Source organism: Aquarana catesbeiana, linkage group LG02 (assembly GCF_042186555.1).
Source record: "Aquarana catesbeiana isolate 2022-GZ linkage group LG02, ASM4218655v1, whole genome shotgun sequence".
Lineage (NCBI taxonomy): Eukaryota > Metazoa > Chordata > Amphibia > Anura > Ranidae > Aquarana > Aquarana catesbeiana.
This window is the reverse complement of record NC_133325.1, coordinates 502,025,037-502,037,548: the sequence shown is the minus strand read 5'-3', so window position 1 is coordinate 502,037,548 and position 12,512 is coordinate 502,025,037. Positions and strand designations below refer to the sequence as shown.

At 46.9% G+C, this 12,512-nt stretch overlaps 1 protein-coding gene across 2 annotated transcripts in view; it reads left to right on the top strand.

Annotated features, from left to right (window-relative positions):
* LG02H1orf162 (linkage group 02 C1orf162 homolog) overlaps nucleotides 1-12,512 on the top strand; it is a 98,464-nt gene that overhangs the window by 32,759 nt on the left and 53,193 nt on the right. The window contains exon 1 of one of the 2 annotated variants that reach the window (XM_073615745.1): nucleotides 7,261-8,134. The exons of the other annotated variant lie outside the window; for it this stretch is intronic. Coding sequence (XP_073471846.1) covers nucleotides 7,990-8,134 — 145 coding nt within the window. The 5' untranslated portion in view covers nucleotides 7,261-7,989. Of the gene's footprint in view, nucleotides 1-7,260; nucleotides 8,135-12,512 lie in introns of those variants that run through there. 2 annotated transcript variants of the gene reach the window in all.

Here is a 12,512-nt window from a genome sequence, read left to right as displayed (position 1 = left end):
GTGCCGCCTATTGGTGCCCATCAGTGCTGCTTATCATTGCCGCACATTAGTGCCCATCAATTCTACATATCAGTGCATCCTCATCAGTGCCCATCACTGCCACCTTATCAGTGCCAACTCATCAGTGCCCATCAGTGCCACCTCATCAGTGCCCATCAGTGCCGCCTCATCAGTACAACCTCATCAGTGCCCGACAGTGAAGGAGAAAACAAAATTTTATAACTGAAACAAAGAAAAAAATTTTTTTTTCCCAAAATTTTGTTCTTTTTTAGTTTGTTTAGCAAAAAAAAAAAAAACTGCAAAGTTGATCAAATACCACCAAAAGAAAGCTCTATTTGTGGGAACAAAATGATAAAAATGTTGTTTGAGTACAGTGTAACATGACTGCGCAATTGTCATTCAAAGTGTGACAGCGCTGAAAGCTGAAAATTGTCCTGGGCGGGAGGAGGCAAAAGTGTTTGATATTGAAGTGGTTAACAACCTATAAGTCATCACTTGACTTCCCGCTCAATGTAAAAAAAAAAAAAATCGTGAAAGAAAACAGCGTGGGGTCCCCCCAGGGTCTGGTATGGATTCGGAGGGGACCCCCATGCCAAAATTAAAAAAAAAAATTGCGTGGGGGTCCGCACCCCAGGGGCATACCAGGCCCTTCGGTCTGGTATGGATTTAAAGGGGAACCACCTACGCCGAAAAATCGGCGTGGGGTTCCCCCCCCAAATCCATACCAGACCCTTATCCGAGCATGCAGCCCGGCAGGTCAGGAAAGGGGGTGGGGACGAGCGAGCACCCCCCACCTCCTGAACCGTACCAGGCCGCATGCCCTCAACATGGGGGATGGGTACTTTGAGGAAGGGGGGCGCGCTGCGGCCCCCCCCACAGCACCTTGTCCCCATGTTTATGAGGACAAGGTCCTCTTCCCGACAACACTGGCCGTTGTTTGTCGGGGTCTGCGGGAGGGGGGCTTATCGGAATCCGGGAGCCCCCTTTAATAAGGGGGCCCCCGGATCTCGGCCCCCCACCCTATGTGAATGAGTATGAGGTACATGGTACCCCTACCCATTCACCTAGGGAAAAAGTGTCAATAAAAAAAACACACTGAAAAAAAATTACACATGAATCAAAGATATATAGTCATGAGTATGGTAAGAGTTTGGTCAATGGCATCACCCAGCATTACAAACACCATCTGGTCAGGGCTCTGTCATTATGCAACAGTCATGCAACAGGAAGTGATAGCCTGGTGGCAAGTTGTTGTGGCAGCAGATCATCATGATTGATGCTGGATCTGCATCACTGGACAACACGACTGAAGATGAATCTTCATTGGGGGACATTGTTTACAGCTTTTCTTCATGGAATTTTTAAATAAACCCCTTAATGACAGCAAAACAGATGTATGTGGTGTCCAGGAAGTAGACTTTATTCCTGGCATATATCTTTTTCTGTGTTTGTGCTGGGAGCGTGCTCGATCACTTGCTCCCAGCACTGAGAACAAGTGGCCAGTGATGATCGGGAACCAAAAGAACCGACTCTCAATCACAGTGATAGTCTGTGATTGGCTATCACAGTGATCAGTCACTCTATAGCTTACCCCTGTGTTTTTCCTCCTTTGTGAAGAGGAAAAGATACATTGTATCTCTTTCTCCTCACTAGGGAAGTCTATACATAAAAGGTCTGTTAAAAAAAAAAAGATTGGGGCTTGATCTAGTTTACTGAGTGTTACTGTCAGTGTATTGCCCTGTACACACGGTCGGATTTTCCGACGGAAAATGTGTGATAGGACCTTGTTGTCGTAAATTCCGACCGTGTGTGGGCTCCATCACACATTTTCCATCGGATTTTCCGACGCACAAAGTTTGAGAGCAGGATATAAAATTTTCCGACAACAAAATGCGTTGTCGGAAATTCCGATCGTGTGTACACAAATCCGATGCACAAAGTGCCACGCATGCTCAGAATAAATAAAGAGATGAAAGCTATTGGCCACTGCCCCGTTTATAGTCCCGACGTACGTGTTTTACGTCACCGCGTTCAGAATGATCGGATTTTCCGACAACTTTGATAGACCGTGTGTATGCAAGACAAGTTTGAGCCAACATCCGTCGGAAAAAATCCTAGGATTTTGTTGACGGAATGTCCGAACAAAGTCCGACCGTGTGTACGGGGCATAAGTGGTAATTGGTGTCAGTGTGTCAGTTAGAGCCCTTTCACACCGGGCCGCCCATTGCGTCGGCGGTAAAACGCTGCTATTTTTAGCGGCGTTTTACCGTCGGATTAGTGGCGCATTTCGGCCGCTCGGGCTTTCACACTGGAGACAATGCTGCAGCTGTTTGAGGGCGGATTGCAGGCGCTATTTTTAATGCTATAGCGCCTGCAAAACGCCCTCGGTGTGAAAGGTGTCTTAGTGTCAGTGTTATGGTTAGTGAGAGGCAGTGTAAATGTGTGTTGATGTCAGTAGTCAGTATTAGTGGCAGTGTTATGATCAGTTAATGGCAGTGTAGGGTCAGTGTGTTTTAAGAAAAAAAGGTTTTATATTTAGTGTCAGTGTGAGTGTTAAAGTGTTACTAAACCCACAACAGTATACAGTATAACAGATATGAGACTAGCATGCAAAAAAACTAATAAAAAATGAACGATTATTTGTGCGATATTCCTATCCCATGTACTAGGCTTAAAGTGTTACTAAACCCAAAACAGTAAAATCAGTCTCTATATACAGTAAAGCATGCTTTATACTCAATGTGGAACCTAAGGGGTTAATTCTCCGCATTGTGTAAAAAGGCTGTTTGATCCTGCTTTCTCTGATCCTCCTCTCCTTCCACTTTCCCTATTTCCTGATAACACAGACTCTATGGAGTCAGGCTGCACATGCTCAGTTTGGTGTGTATTGCTAGAGAGGTTTTTTATCTTGGGAGGGTGCATGTGATCAGAGCAGGGCCAATTAGCACTGTCCAGACAGAGGGTCAGGAGTCTTGCAGTCTCATAGGACAGTCAGAAAACTACTCCTACAAGCTTTAACCAGTGCTTGGCTGGACACTGATAGAAGTCACAAGACTGCTATTTACTGCTGATGAGAAAAGGTATTTAGCAGTTTATAGTTACTAAAATAATTGCATTTCCATGTTCTGCGTACTGTGGGAGACCAGATATCGTGAATGCAGGTTCTGGGTTTAGTAACACTTTAACCACTTGCCGATGGCGGCAGATCGGCTCTCCTGCGCAAATCGCCGTAGCTGCGCGGCGGCTCGCGCAGCGGCTCGCGCAGGCGCAGTCGTGGGTGAGCTCGACCCGCCATTGCCTAGTACAGAGGCAGAGCGGGGATCTGCCTTTGTAAACAAGGTGATTTCCCGTTCCGACAGGGGAAGTATTAGTATCTGCCGCCTATTATAGCAAAAAGTTAAAAAAAAAATCGTTTTTTTTTTTCATAATAGTCGGTCTTTGTTTCTTTATAGCGCCAAAAATAAAAAATGCAGAGGTGATCAAATACCACCAAAAGAAAGCTCTATTTGTGGAAAAAAAGGATGTTTTTATTTTATTATTTATTTGGGTACAACGTCGCACGACCGCGCAATTGTCAGTTAAAGCGATGCAGTGCCGTATCGCAAAAAAAAGGCCTGGTTATTAAGGGGGGAAATCCTTCTGGGGCTGAAGTGGTTAATGTCAGTGTGTTAAGGTAGGACAAAAATAAATAAAAACATTTCTTGGCCCTACTACAGGTACAAAGAACAAATAATGCACATATATGTAGTATCACTGGGATTGTCTAAAGTAGGCGAATATATTTTGTAGATTTTTTGGGTGGCGGGTCATGGTATTGGCAAAAAAATATACAGCTAAAGTTCAAAAAATTACATATTTTTTTACTATTTTGGCCCAGCTTTCCTTTTTATAATAAAGCAAAATCAAAAGATATCCATTAACATTTACCACCAAATGAAAGCCAAATCTGTCCTGAAAAAATAAGGTATAATTCACCTGAATACACTAGTAGTTGCAATGATAGTGATAGTTATGCTAACACATGTCAAAGCTGCAAATTTGGGTTTGGGCATTAAGGTTTGTTTGCATATGTTTATTTAAAAAGGGAGCTTTCAGATTCTGATAAGTCCCCCTTCACACTCCTTACTTTCCTGACCACCCATGCCTGAATGCTTGAATAAGGCCTGATATGAATATTACATGGAACCCCACACCTTTTACCCCATTTTTTCAAAAAAGTATACTTTTTTATTAAAAAAAAATAATAGCAGGCTGGTATCAAGGCATGCAACGTAGGTGGTCAGGAAAGGGAAGCCAGAGAATGCACACCCCCTTCCTCATGAACTATAGCTTGCATTGCACCTTGTCACCCAGCTGGCTAGGGATTTGTCATTTGGTGACAAAAGTGCTACTGTTGCTAAATGATAGGTCATGGCCAGTTGTTATTTGGTATGCCATTGTCCCCTCAAAATGGGGCATCATCCTCAAAACCAAGAGGATGTTGGAGTTTGTGGGGTGCCACAATGTGGAGTTGAAAAGAAAAGTAAAAGGCATTTCACTTTGAACGTTACAGTTCTGCTAGGTTACAAAAAGTTCCACTAATGTGATATCATTTTAATCAGCAGACTTTGATGATTATATTTTGGGGTAAAAACATGGAGGTATGCAAATTATGTAAGTGATGTGTTGGGAAAAATGACAAGAAATTTATTTATTTTTAGAATTTTTACTATTTATTCCCAATGAAAACCAAGGAAGGAAAACATATACTGTATGTATCCAAATATGCTACCAAATTAAAGCTCTATCTGCCAAAAAAAAAAAAAAAAGATACAATACGTTAGGGTAAATTACAAATGCTCCATACGTGCACAACCTGTGGCCCTCTATCTGTTGTGGAACTACAAGTCCCATAAGGCATTGCAAGGCTGAGAGTTACAAGCATGACTTCCAAAGGCTGAGGCATGATGGGACTTGTAGTTCTGCAACAGCTAGAGGACCACAGGTTGAGCACCTATGTGCTAAATGGTATAATGTGTAAAGGAGACTTTACCGAACTGGAAAAAAAAAATGCCCTGGTATGAAAATTCTCATAGGACAGAATACAACTTCCAAAGTGATGTAATGTGTTGTATTGTATTGTAATGTAATTTTTCATTTTCGAGTATGCGTGGTCTTGCGCTTCCGTTTTTTTTTTTTTTTAAAGAATACAGTACTGATGAACCGCTTCAGCCCTGGAAGATTTTACCCCCTTCCTGACCAGAACACTTTTTGCGATTCGGCACTGCGTCGCTTTAACTGACAGTTGCGCGATCCTCCTTTTTTCCCACAAATAGAGCTTTCTTTTGGTGGTATTTGATCACCTCTTCAGTTTTTATTTTTTGCGCTATAAACAAAAAAAGAGCGACAATTTTGAAAAAAATGCAATATTTTTTACTTTTTGCTATAATAAATATGCCCCAAAAATATATAAAAAAACAGTTTTTTTCAAATCACAATAAGTGTATATAAGTGTATAAGTGTATATTGATTGGTTTGTGCAAAAGTTATAGCGTCTACAAAATAGGGGATAGATTTATAGCATTTTTATTATTATTATTTTTTTAACTAGTAATGGCGGTGATCTGCGATTTATCGTGACTGCAACATTATGGTGGGCACATCGGACAATTTTGACACGTTTTTGGGACCATTGGCATTAATACAGAGATCAGTGTAAAAATGTCACTGGCAGTGAAGGGGTTAACACTAGGGGGCAGTGAAGGGGTTAATCTGTTCCCTAGAGTGTGTTCTAACTGAAGGGGGGAGGGGACTGTGCAGGGAAAATAACAGATCGCTGTTCATACTCTGTATGAACAGATGATCTGTCACTTCTCCCGTCAGAGAACCGGAAACTGTGTGTTTACACACACAGTTCGGGGTTCTCCGTGTCTCAGCGGCGATAGCGGGAGCCCGCCAGGCACTCGCATCGGCTCGGGGGTCTTGGGGGGCGCGCCACGTGCACCCCATAGTGGCCACAGGGCGAAGCGACGTTACATAATGTCGTTTCGCCCAGCCGTGCCATTCTGCCGCAGTAGTACTGCGGCGGCTGGCCGGCAAGTGGTTAAATAAAAATCGTTTGTTCTGGTATGATACAACATTTTTTTCATGTATGTCCCTTCAGATAATTTCGGATGAACTGTTGTGATCGAATATCGAAAGCTGTGTATTAATGATCAGGTTATCATACGATCGTAGTCCTCATCCGATTTTCTGCTCATGTGTACCAGGCATTAGGGAGAAAAATGCACTTGGCTATCACTGTGAAGCTTGTTCTATTTGTAGATCCCGTCTCTGTCTTGATGATAGTATCATTGTAAACTGGTGATCAGAGTCAGTTGTGGGTAAGATATGTTTATGATTATTGCAAACCAAAGGATTCTCATAAAAAAAGAGTGGATTGCACCCAGGCACTGTAATGGGAGTTAAATGCTAAAATGTATCATTTTAAAATAATTGCTTTATTGCACAAATTGAGCTAAATTCAATAAGTCTTTATGCATCTTTCCTTCAACCCATTTACAAGCATTCAAATTGTAAACTTACCTGTTGAATCTCATCTCATGTCAAAATCATTTTAATGTTTACCCATCTGTTATATTCTATGGGTGGAGGAGATAGCTGAACTTAAAGCAAATGTGTTTTAGGCTGGTTTCACACGGATGATCCAATCAGTTTTTCATGCGCACCTGATTGGACCAGTCATTGATCTCTATGGAGCGGCGGATGTCTGCCACATATGTCCGCTGACACCCGCCCGTACCTGATCCAATCCTGTCTGCCAAAAACAGACAGGTGGGGGATCTGTTCCCAGTCTGTCCGGCAGATCGTTTGACAGTCAGATGGAAACGGACAGGCAGTCAGTTTCCATACAACCGCCCCATAGAGAACAACAGGGCTGCCCTATGCAGAGCAGACATGGACCTGTCATCCACATGCTCAGCGGGGATCAGCGAGAGATCCCCCCCCCCCCGAGCAATCAGGTGCACTTTACAGAGACCCCCCCCCCGTCTAAAAGGGGTCTTACTTATGTATGAAAATCAGTAGGTAAGAGAGTCCCGGAGCTAAGGACAGAAGAGAAATGGGCGCAGGGACGGCATGACAGTGCTGGACAGCACAGTTGCCGTACAAGAGCGGTGTTTCCCCTTTTAGAAAAGGGGAAGGGTTTGTGTGTAGGCGGTGCTCAGAGCCGAAGAGTGGAAGGAGAGGGGGAAGTGACGTCAGTCGAAGAGCGGAGGAGGAAGCGATTAGACGCCTCACCCTCTCCGCTCCGGGTCCCATCATGTCACAGGCAGCATTGCAGCGCTGGTGGTCTATTAAACCAAACAGCTTAGAGCGGCAGATTCCGCACCAGGTGCGGCCTGGCTGAGTGCCCGGATGGCAGACGTGGCAGACGGCGGAGAGGTAACAGACAGGGGGGCGTGCGGCGGCACCTCGTGCGCGGCGGTCACGGCCGCTGCTATGGTACAGCTCAGCTGCAGGCCCCTGCAGGCTCACAATCTGCAAGTAGCGGAGGGGAGTGAACCCCCGACCCCCAGAGCACAGTGGAGCAAGAGGACAAATTGCAGAGAGTGGAGAGGGACCCGGCAGACAGTCTGGAGCGCCGGGGGGGGAAGCCCTGTACAGAGCACGGCTCCTCTCCCATGGCTGGTCACGGATGCACAGGGCAGATGGCCGGTGGCTGCGGGGGAGGATCGGGGCTGCCAGCTGGCCCAGCGAGGGAAGACTAACTTCGGGATGGGGGAGAGACAGCCAGCATGGCACACACCCCCACACAGCCCGTAGAGGATTCACGAGGAACACAGGGTGGTGGGGGCACGCCGGCGGAGGTCGGGCGAGGAGGACACAGCCCAGCAGTAGGCGCAGGAGCCCGTCACGAGGGACAACGAGAGGGGTTTGGCGGGACGGGTCGGAGAGTGGGGCGAGTACAGCACCGCAGACCCACAAAAAACGGAGCGGGTCCATCGAGGTATGCAGCCGGTGGTCGGTAGGATGAAAATGGACAGCGACAGATCTGAAGGTGAACGGTCTGGGTCGGAGAGTGGCGATGAACAAGGACATCCAGCGACGGTGGTTCCCGCAGTGACGGCTGGTGGGCCCCGGCCTGGGCAGCCTGGTGAGCGAATCTTTCCTTTTATTTCTAATTTAATGCATAGTATTTTGGGCAGGGTGGTAGATAGGGGCCATCAGGTTAAGGTAATTGCAGGAGCCAGGGGTACAGGTTTACCCCATACCGCCGAATGAGACAGGACTCCGGACAGGAACCGTGGGGGGCTGGGTGAGTTAGCAGTTGAGCTCAAGGAATTGGTGCAGCGCGTTGAGCCAGGCACAGGAAGTAGTCGGGGGTAGGAATGGGCACTGACGCATGCCACACCTCTGGCAGAGGGCACCCCCCCCAGGGTTGCAGGCGACAATTCTGCGACTGCAACGGGGACAGCTATGACGGTAGGTTAGCCCCCTGGTTTATCGCGTGGGCTCCGGATAGCCAGGGCAAGACAGGGGACGGCAAAGAGGACTCGGTCGGATTCCGCGAAAGGTGAAGTATACATTTGTCCGAGGGCCTCCCTGGGGGCCCCATGTGCTAAGGAAAATAATAGAAAATTTGAAAGGTGGATGAGTAGAGATATTCACGCTATCGCCTTCTGAGTAGTTCAACCTGGCCAGGTGGAAACTAGAAGGCAGCAAGAAGTGGGGACTAGGAACAACGGAGATATCAGTTGATTCCTCGTAGCTTGGCGATTTGGTTGCAGGTGTTTACCATATGAGCGAGCGTAATAGGGAAAAGGACCCCGAACACTGTTCGGTTCATTGGTTGGTAGACCATTAGTGTTGCACACAGGACTTAGGGTGGTGTAGCTTGGCTCAGGTATGACGAATAATTTTGGCAACGGAGGGCCGTCTGACCGCCCCTACGCTGGGCTCGTATGACATCAGCCGGTTGATGAAGATGATTATAGAGTTGCGGGGCTTTTAATAAATTTTTTCAGGCAAACTGGTGAGTCAAACACATGTGTTCAGGCGGGGCGGGATCACATCCACTGTCCAAGAGTTTTTTAAGAGAGGAAAAGGATGGGTAAAATGTTAAGGGCCGGTTTTTCTATAACGGGTTTATAATAACTGGTTGATTGATGACGATCCCACCCGAGGCTGAGATTTTTTAGGCGGCCCTGCTTCATCTAGCAGTGATTTGGGTAACTGGGGACTTAGGAGTTTACGGCAGGGTCATGGGCCAGCCCCCACCCCCCTCCATTGTTCTTAGGCCTCTTCCAGAATGTGTGGTCTCTCCACTGGAAGTGGTTCCCTAGAAAGAGCTCCATAAGTTTGGATTATTCATCACCTGGTCTTGCCGAATGGTGGGTCGGTCAGTGAATCAATTGCTCCTGAAGGGGGGGGGAGTACTGTACGGTTCTTTCGATGCAGCGGTTGCATGGGAATGGCGGTATGGGTAAGGGTCAGTCGTGGAAAAATAGGACATTGAATTGGCCTTCTGGATATTGCTGGGCATCCAGCCAGCTTTTGGCTGATGGCTGCATATAATGGGGGCAGAGTATGTGGATTATTGACGGCGGATGGGTTGTCCCATCAAGTGGCCTTCTTCAAAACATTTAGCTCCTTCTTAGGGGCAGTACGGGATGTTTCAGGTATTGACTTGGTCATGCATTACCTGGATGGGTTTGGAGGTGTTGGCCCGGTGGGTTCCAATATTCGCACCGCCCCGTTGGGGATGTTATACGTCTGGGGGAATGTTTCAGCTGTTCCCTCAACCCCCGGGGGAAAAAGAGGGCCCCACGGCAAACATTACATTACTGGGAATTGAAGCAGATTCTTTTGGGATGGAATTCGCACTGCCTAGGGACAGAGATAGAGAGGCTACAGACGAGGTGAAGGGATTTTTAGAGGACGCAAGGTACAATTACGTCAACTACAATATGGTGATTACGGGCTCTCACTCACTTGGTGGGCCTTAATAAGGGGTACAGGGTGTTCTTGCTGGTGTTGGCAGTATTTCCTAGAGGAGTTCAGCGGGCGTGCTTTGGGATGTCGTGTCCCAACAGCGATTGTGAATTGGAACTATTCACATGTTCTACAGGCTCCACGGGATTGCGGCCTTGTTTCAAGGGTCTATTGAGCGCAGCTCGGTGGCCCCCAGCTTGTTTCGGGGCCGGGTGACTGCAGAACCTGGTTTCTTGTGATTGTCCCAATGGAAGTAGCCTTTAAAAATGTGGGGTGGAATCCTTCAGCAACCAATGGGTCTGTTGTAAATAGGGACTATCTGGGGGTAGTACAGGTGGTTAGTCGACTGACAGCGGCATCCGGGCTGGTTGTCAGGGTGTTGCGCCATTGGGTACTGTGCTGCTTTCAAGGGATGCATTCATTATGCTGTACACTTATCAGGTATTGTTAACACTTTGGCTGCCGCTTTGTCGTGTTTTCATTGGGACAGGGTCCGGGTGTTTGGCATGAGAAGCGGGTGGTTACTTTGGGACTGCAGCAAAGAGGTTCGAGCAACTTTTCAGCAGGGCTAATTGGTGTGCCTACTCCAAAGGCATGGCATGAATGGTTGGTTTGCTTAACAGGAATTGGTGGCCCCGTCTGGTCATGCCTTAGTATATGCAGTTCTCCATTTTATTAATATGTTATCGGAATGGGGTATCTTGGCAGCTGCCATTTACCACAAGTTGGCTGGTTTGGCCTTTCTTTTAAGTGACTAAGGCAACGGCACCATAACACAGAGTTTTTGGGGAAACAGACGGTGTAGGGGTAGAGGATGGGCATTAGTAGAGAGTGGGGAGGCTCCTGGTCTCCTTTTAGATGTTTCACACTTTGTATTCTAGTTTGAATAAGGTCTACAGCTCTCGTTATGCATGGGCTTTATTACAGGCAGCATTTGCAACAGTTTTCTTTGATCGGGACATGCGGCCTGGGGGTTGCGGTTTCCTTTCTATTACATGAGGACAGGTGCTTCCTTATCAAAGTTCCTGGGGTAGCGGGGTGACAAGATGGGGTTAGCAGCTGGGTATTATCCGGAAAGTTTGCTTCTGCTCATTCCTTTCGGATGGGGGCAGCCACAGAGGCGTCCAGGGCAGGTCTGAGACAGGACGCAGTCTGGCGCATTGGTAAGTGGGACTCAGATAGATGTAAGTGTGCATTCGCTCACAGATGATGCGGTAATATGTCTCACAGGACTTTGGGCTGTTGTTATAATGTATTGGTGATCGATATTTTAGGTGGTTTGTGCTGTTATTTAATTTTGTTCACAGGTCGCGAGGAGGGCCTAGCTTGTGTACTTGGTCATTCTTAAGTTTATTGGGGGTCAGAATAGCGGTGGTTCGGCCGAACGGTAGGCAGTCATGTATCCCCAAGCTGGAGGCTCAGGTCAGGTGCATCAGGGTCCCAGGCATGTGGTGGAACAGGGTGTTGGGGGAAGTACGTAGGTTCTCCCTGTTTGTATAGGGCCCCGGAGGTGTTTTGATGTTGCATCTGGGGGAAAAAACTGTATGGGAGCCAGATGTATGAGAGACAATAATTGTGACGTAAACATGTGAATTTATGTTTATGAACGGCTTATCCAGGTATGGTTATAGTTCGGTCTGCTCTGGTGGGCAGGATGTCACGGCAGTGGGCACATTCGGTTAAGAAGGTGGACAGGGCCCGTATAAGGAGATGAGCAGGTTTTTTCAGCTAAACGGGGGTTGGCCATACGCCACAGAGAGCTGGATGTGGCTACATGGAGGTATCTTGGAAGTGATGTTGTACATCTGAACGATGTGGTACATCTAAATGATGTGGGGACGTTTTTTTTTTGTGGGCACGGTACCTTCAAGAAGGCATACAGTGAGGCCTGAGGGTGTGGGGGTGCACGCAAGGGTAAGGGGTTACCCTTTTTGTGCTGTGGCAGTGTTGGGTCGCTGGAGAAAGAGAAGATAGAGGTTACATGTATGGAACATGTGGTACCCATCCATGGGATAGGGGTTGTTTCTGGTACCCATCCATGGGATGGGGGTTGTTTCTGGTACCCATCCATGAAAGGATGGGGGTTGTTGCTGGTACCCATCCATGAAAGGATGGGGTTTGTTTCTGGTACCCATCCATGAAAGGATGGGGGTTGTTTCTGGTACCCATCCATGAAAGGATGGGGGTTGTTTTAGGTACCCATCCATGAAAGGATGGGGGTTGTTTCTGGTATCCATCCATGGGATGAGGATTGTTTCTGGTACTTTCAGGTTAACCTGGAAGGGTTAAAAAGGGTAGGTCACTGTGAAGGTTGGGTACCGCCTCCGAGTCAGGGGTTTCCAACTGGAGGCCCAAAGTTGAAAGAAAGTTATTCGCAGTGACCAGTGGTATGTTGTTTCCCTTTATGACACTAAAAAGTATATTAAAGTTTAATGGTTATTTATGAAGATGTTATTTATTTAATTTTATAAGTTGTTAATAAAAGGCTGTCAAGGCCATTTACTCCAAAATCTGGTCAAGTTATTTGTGAAGGATTTGGA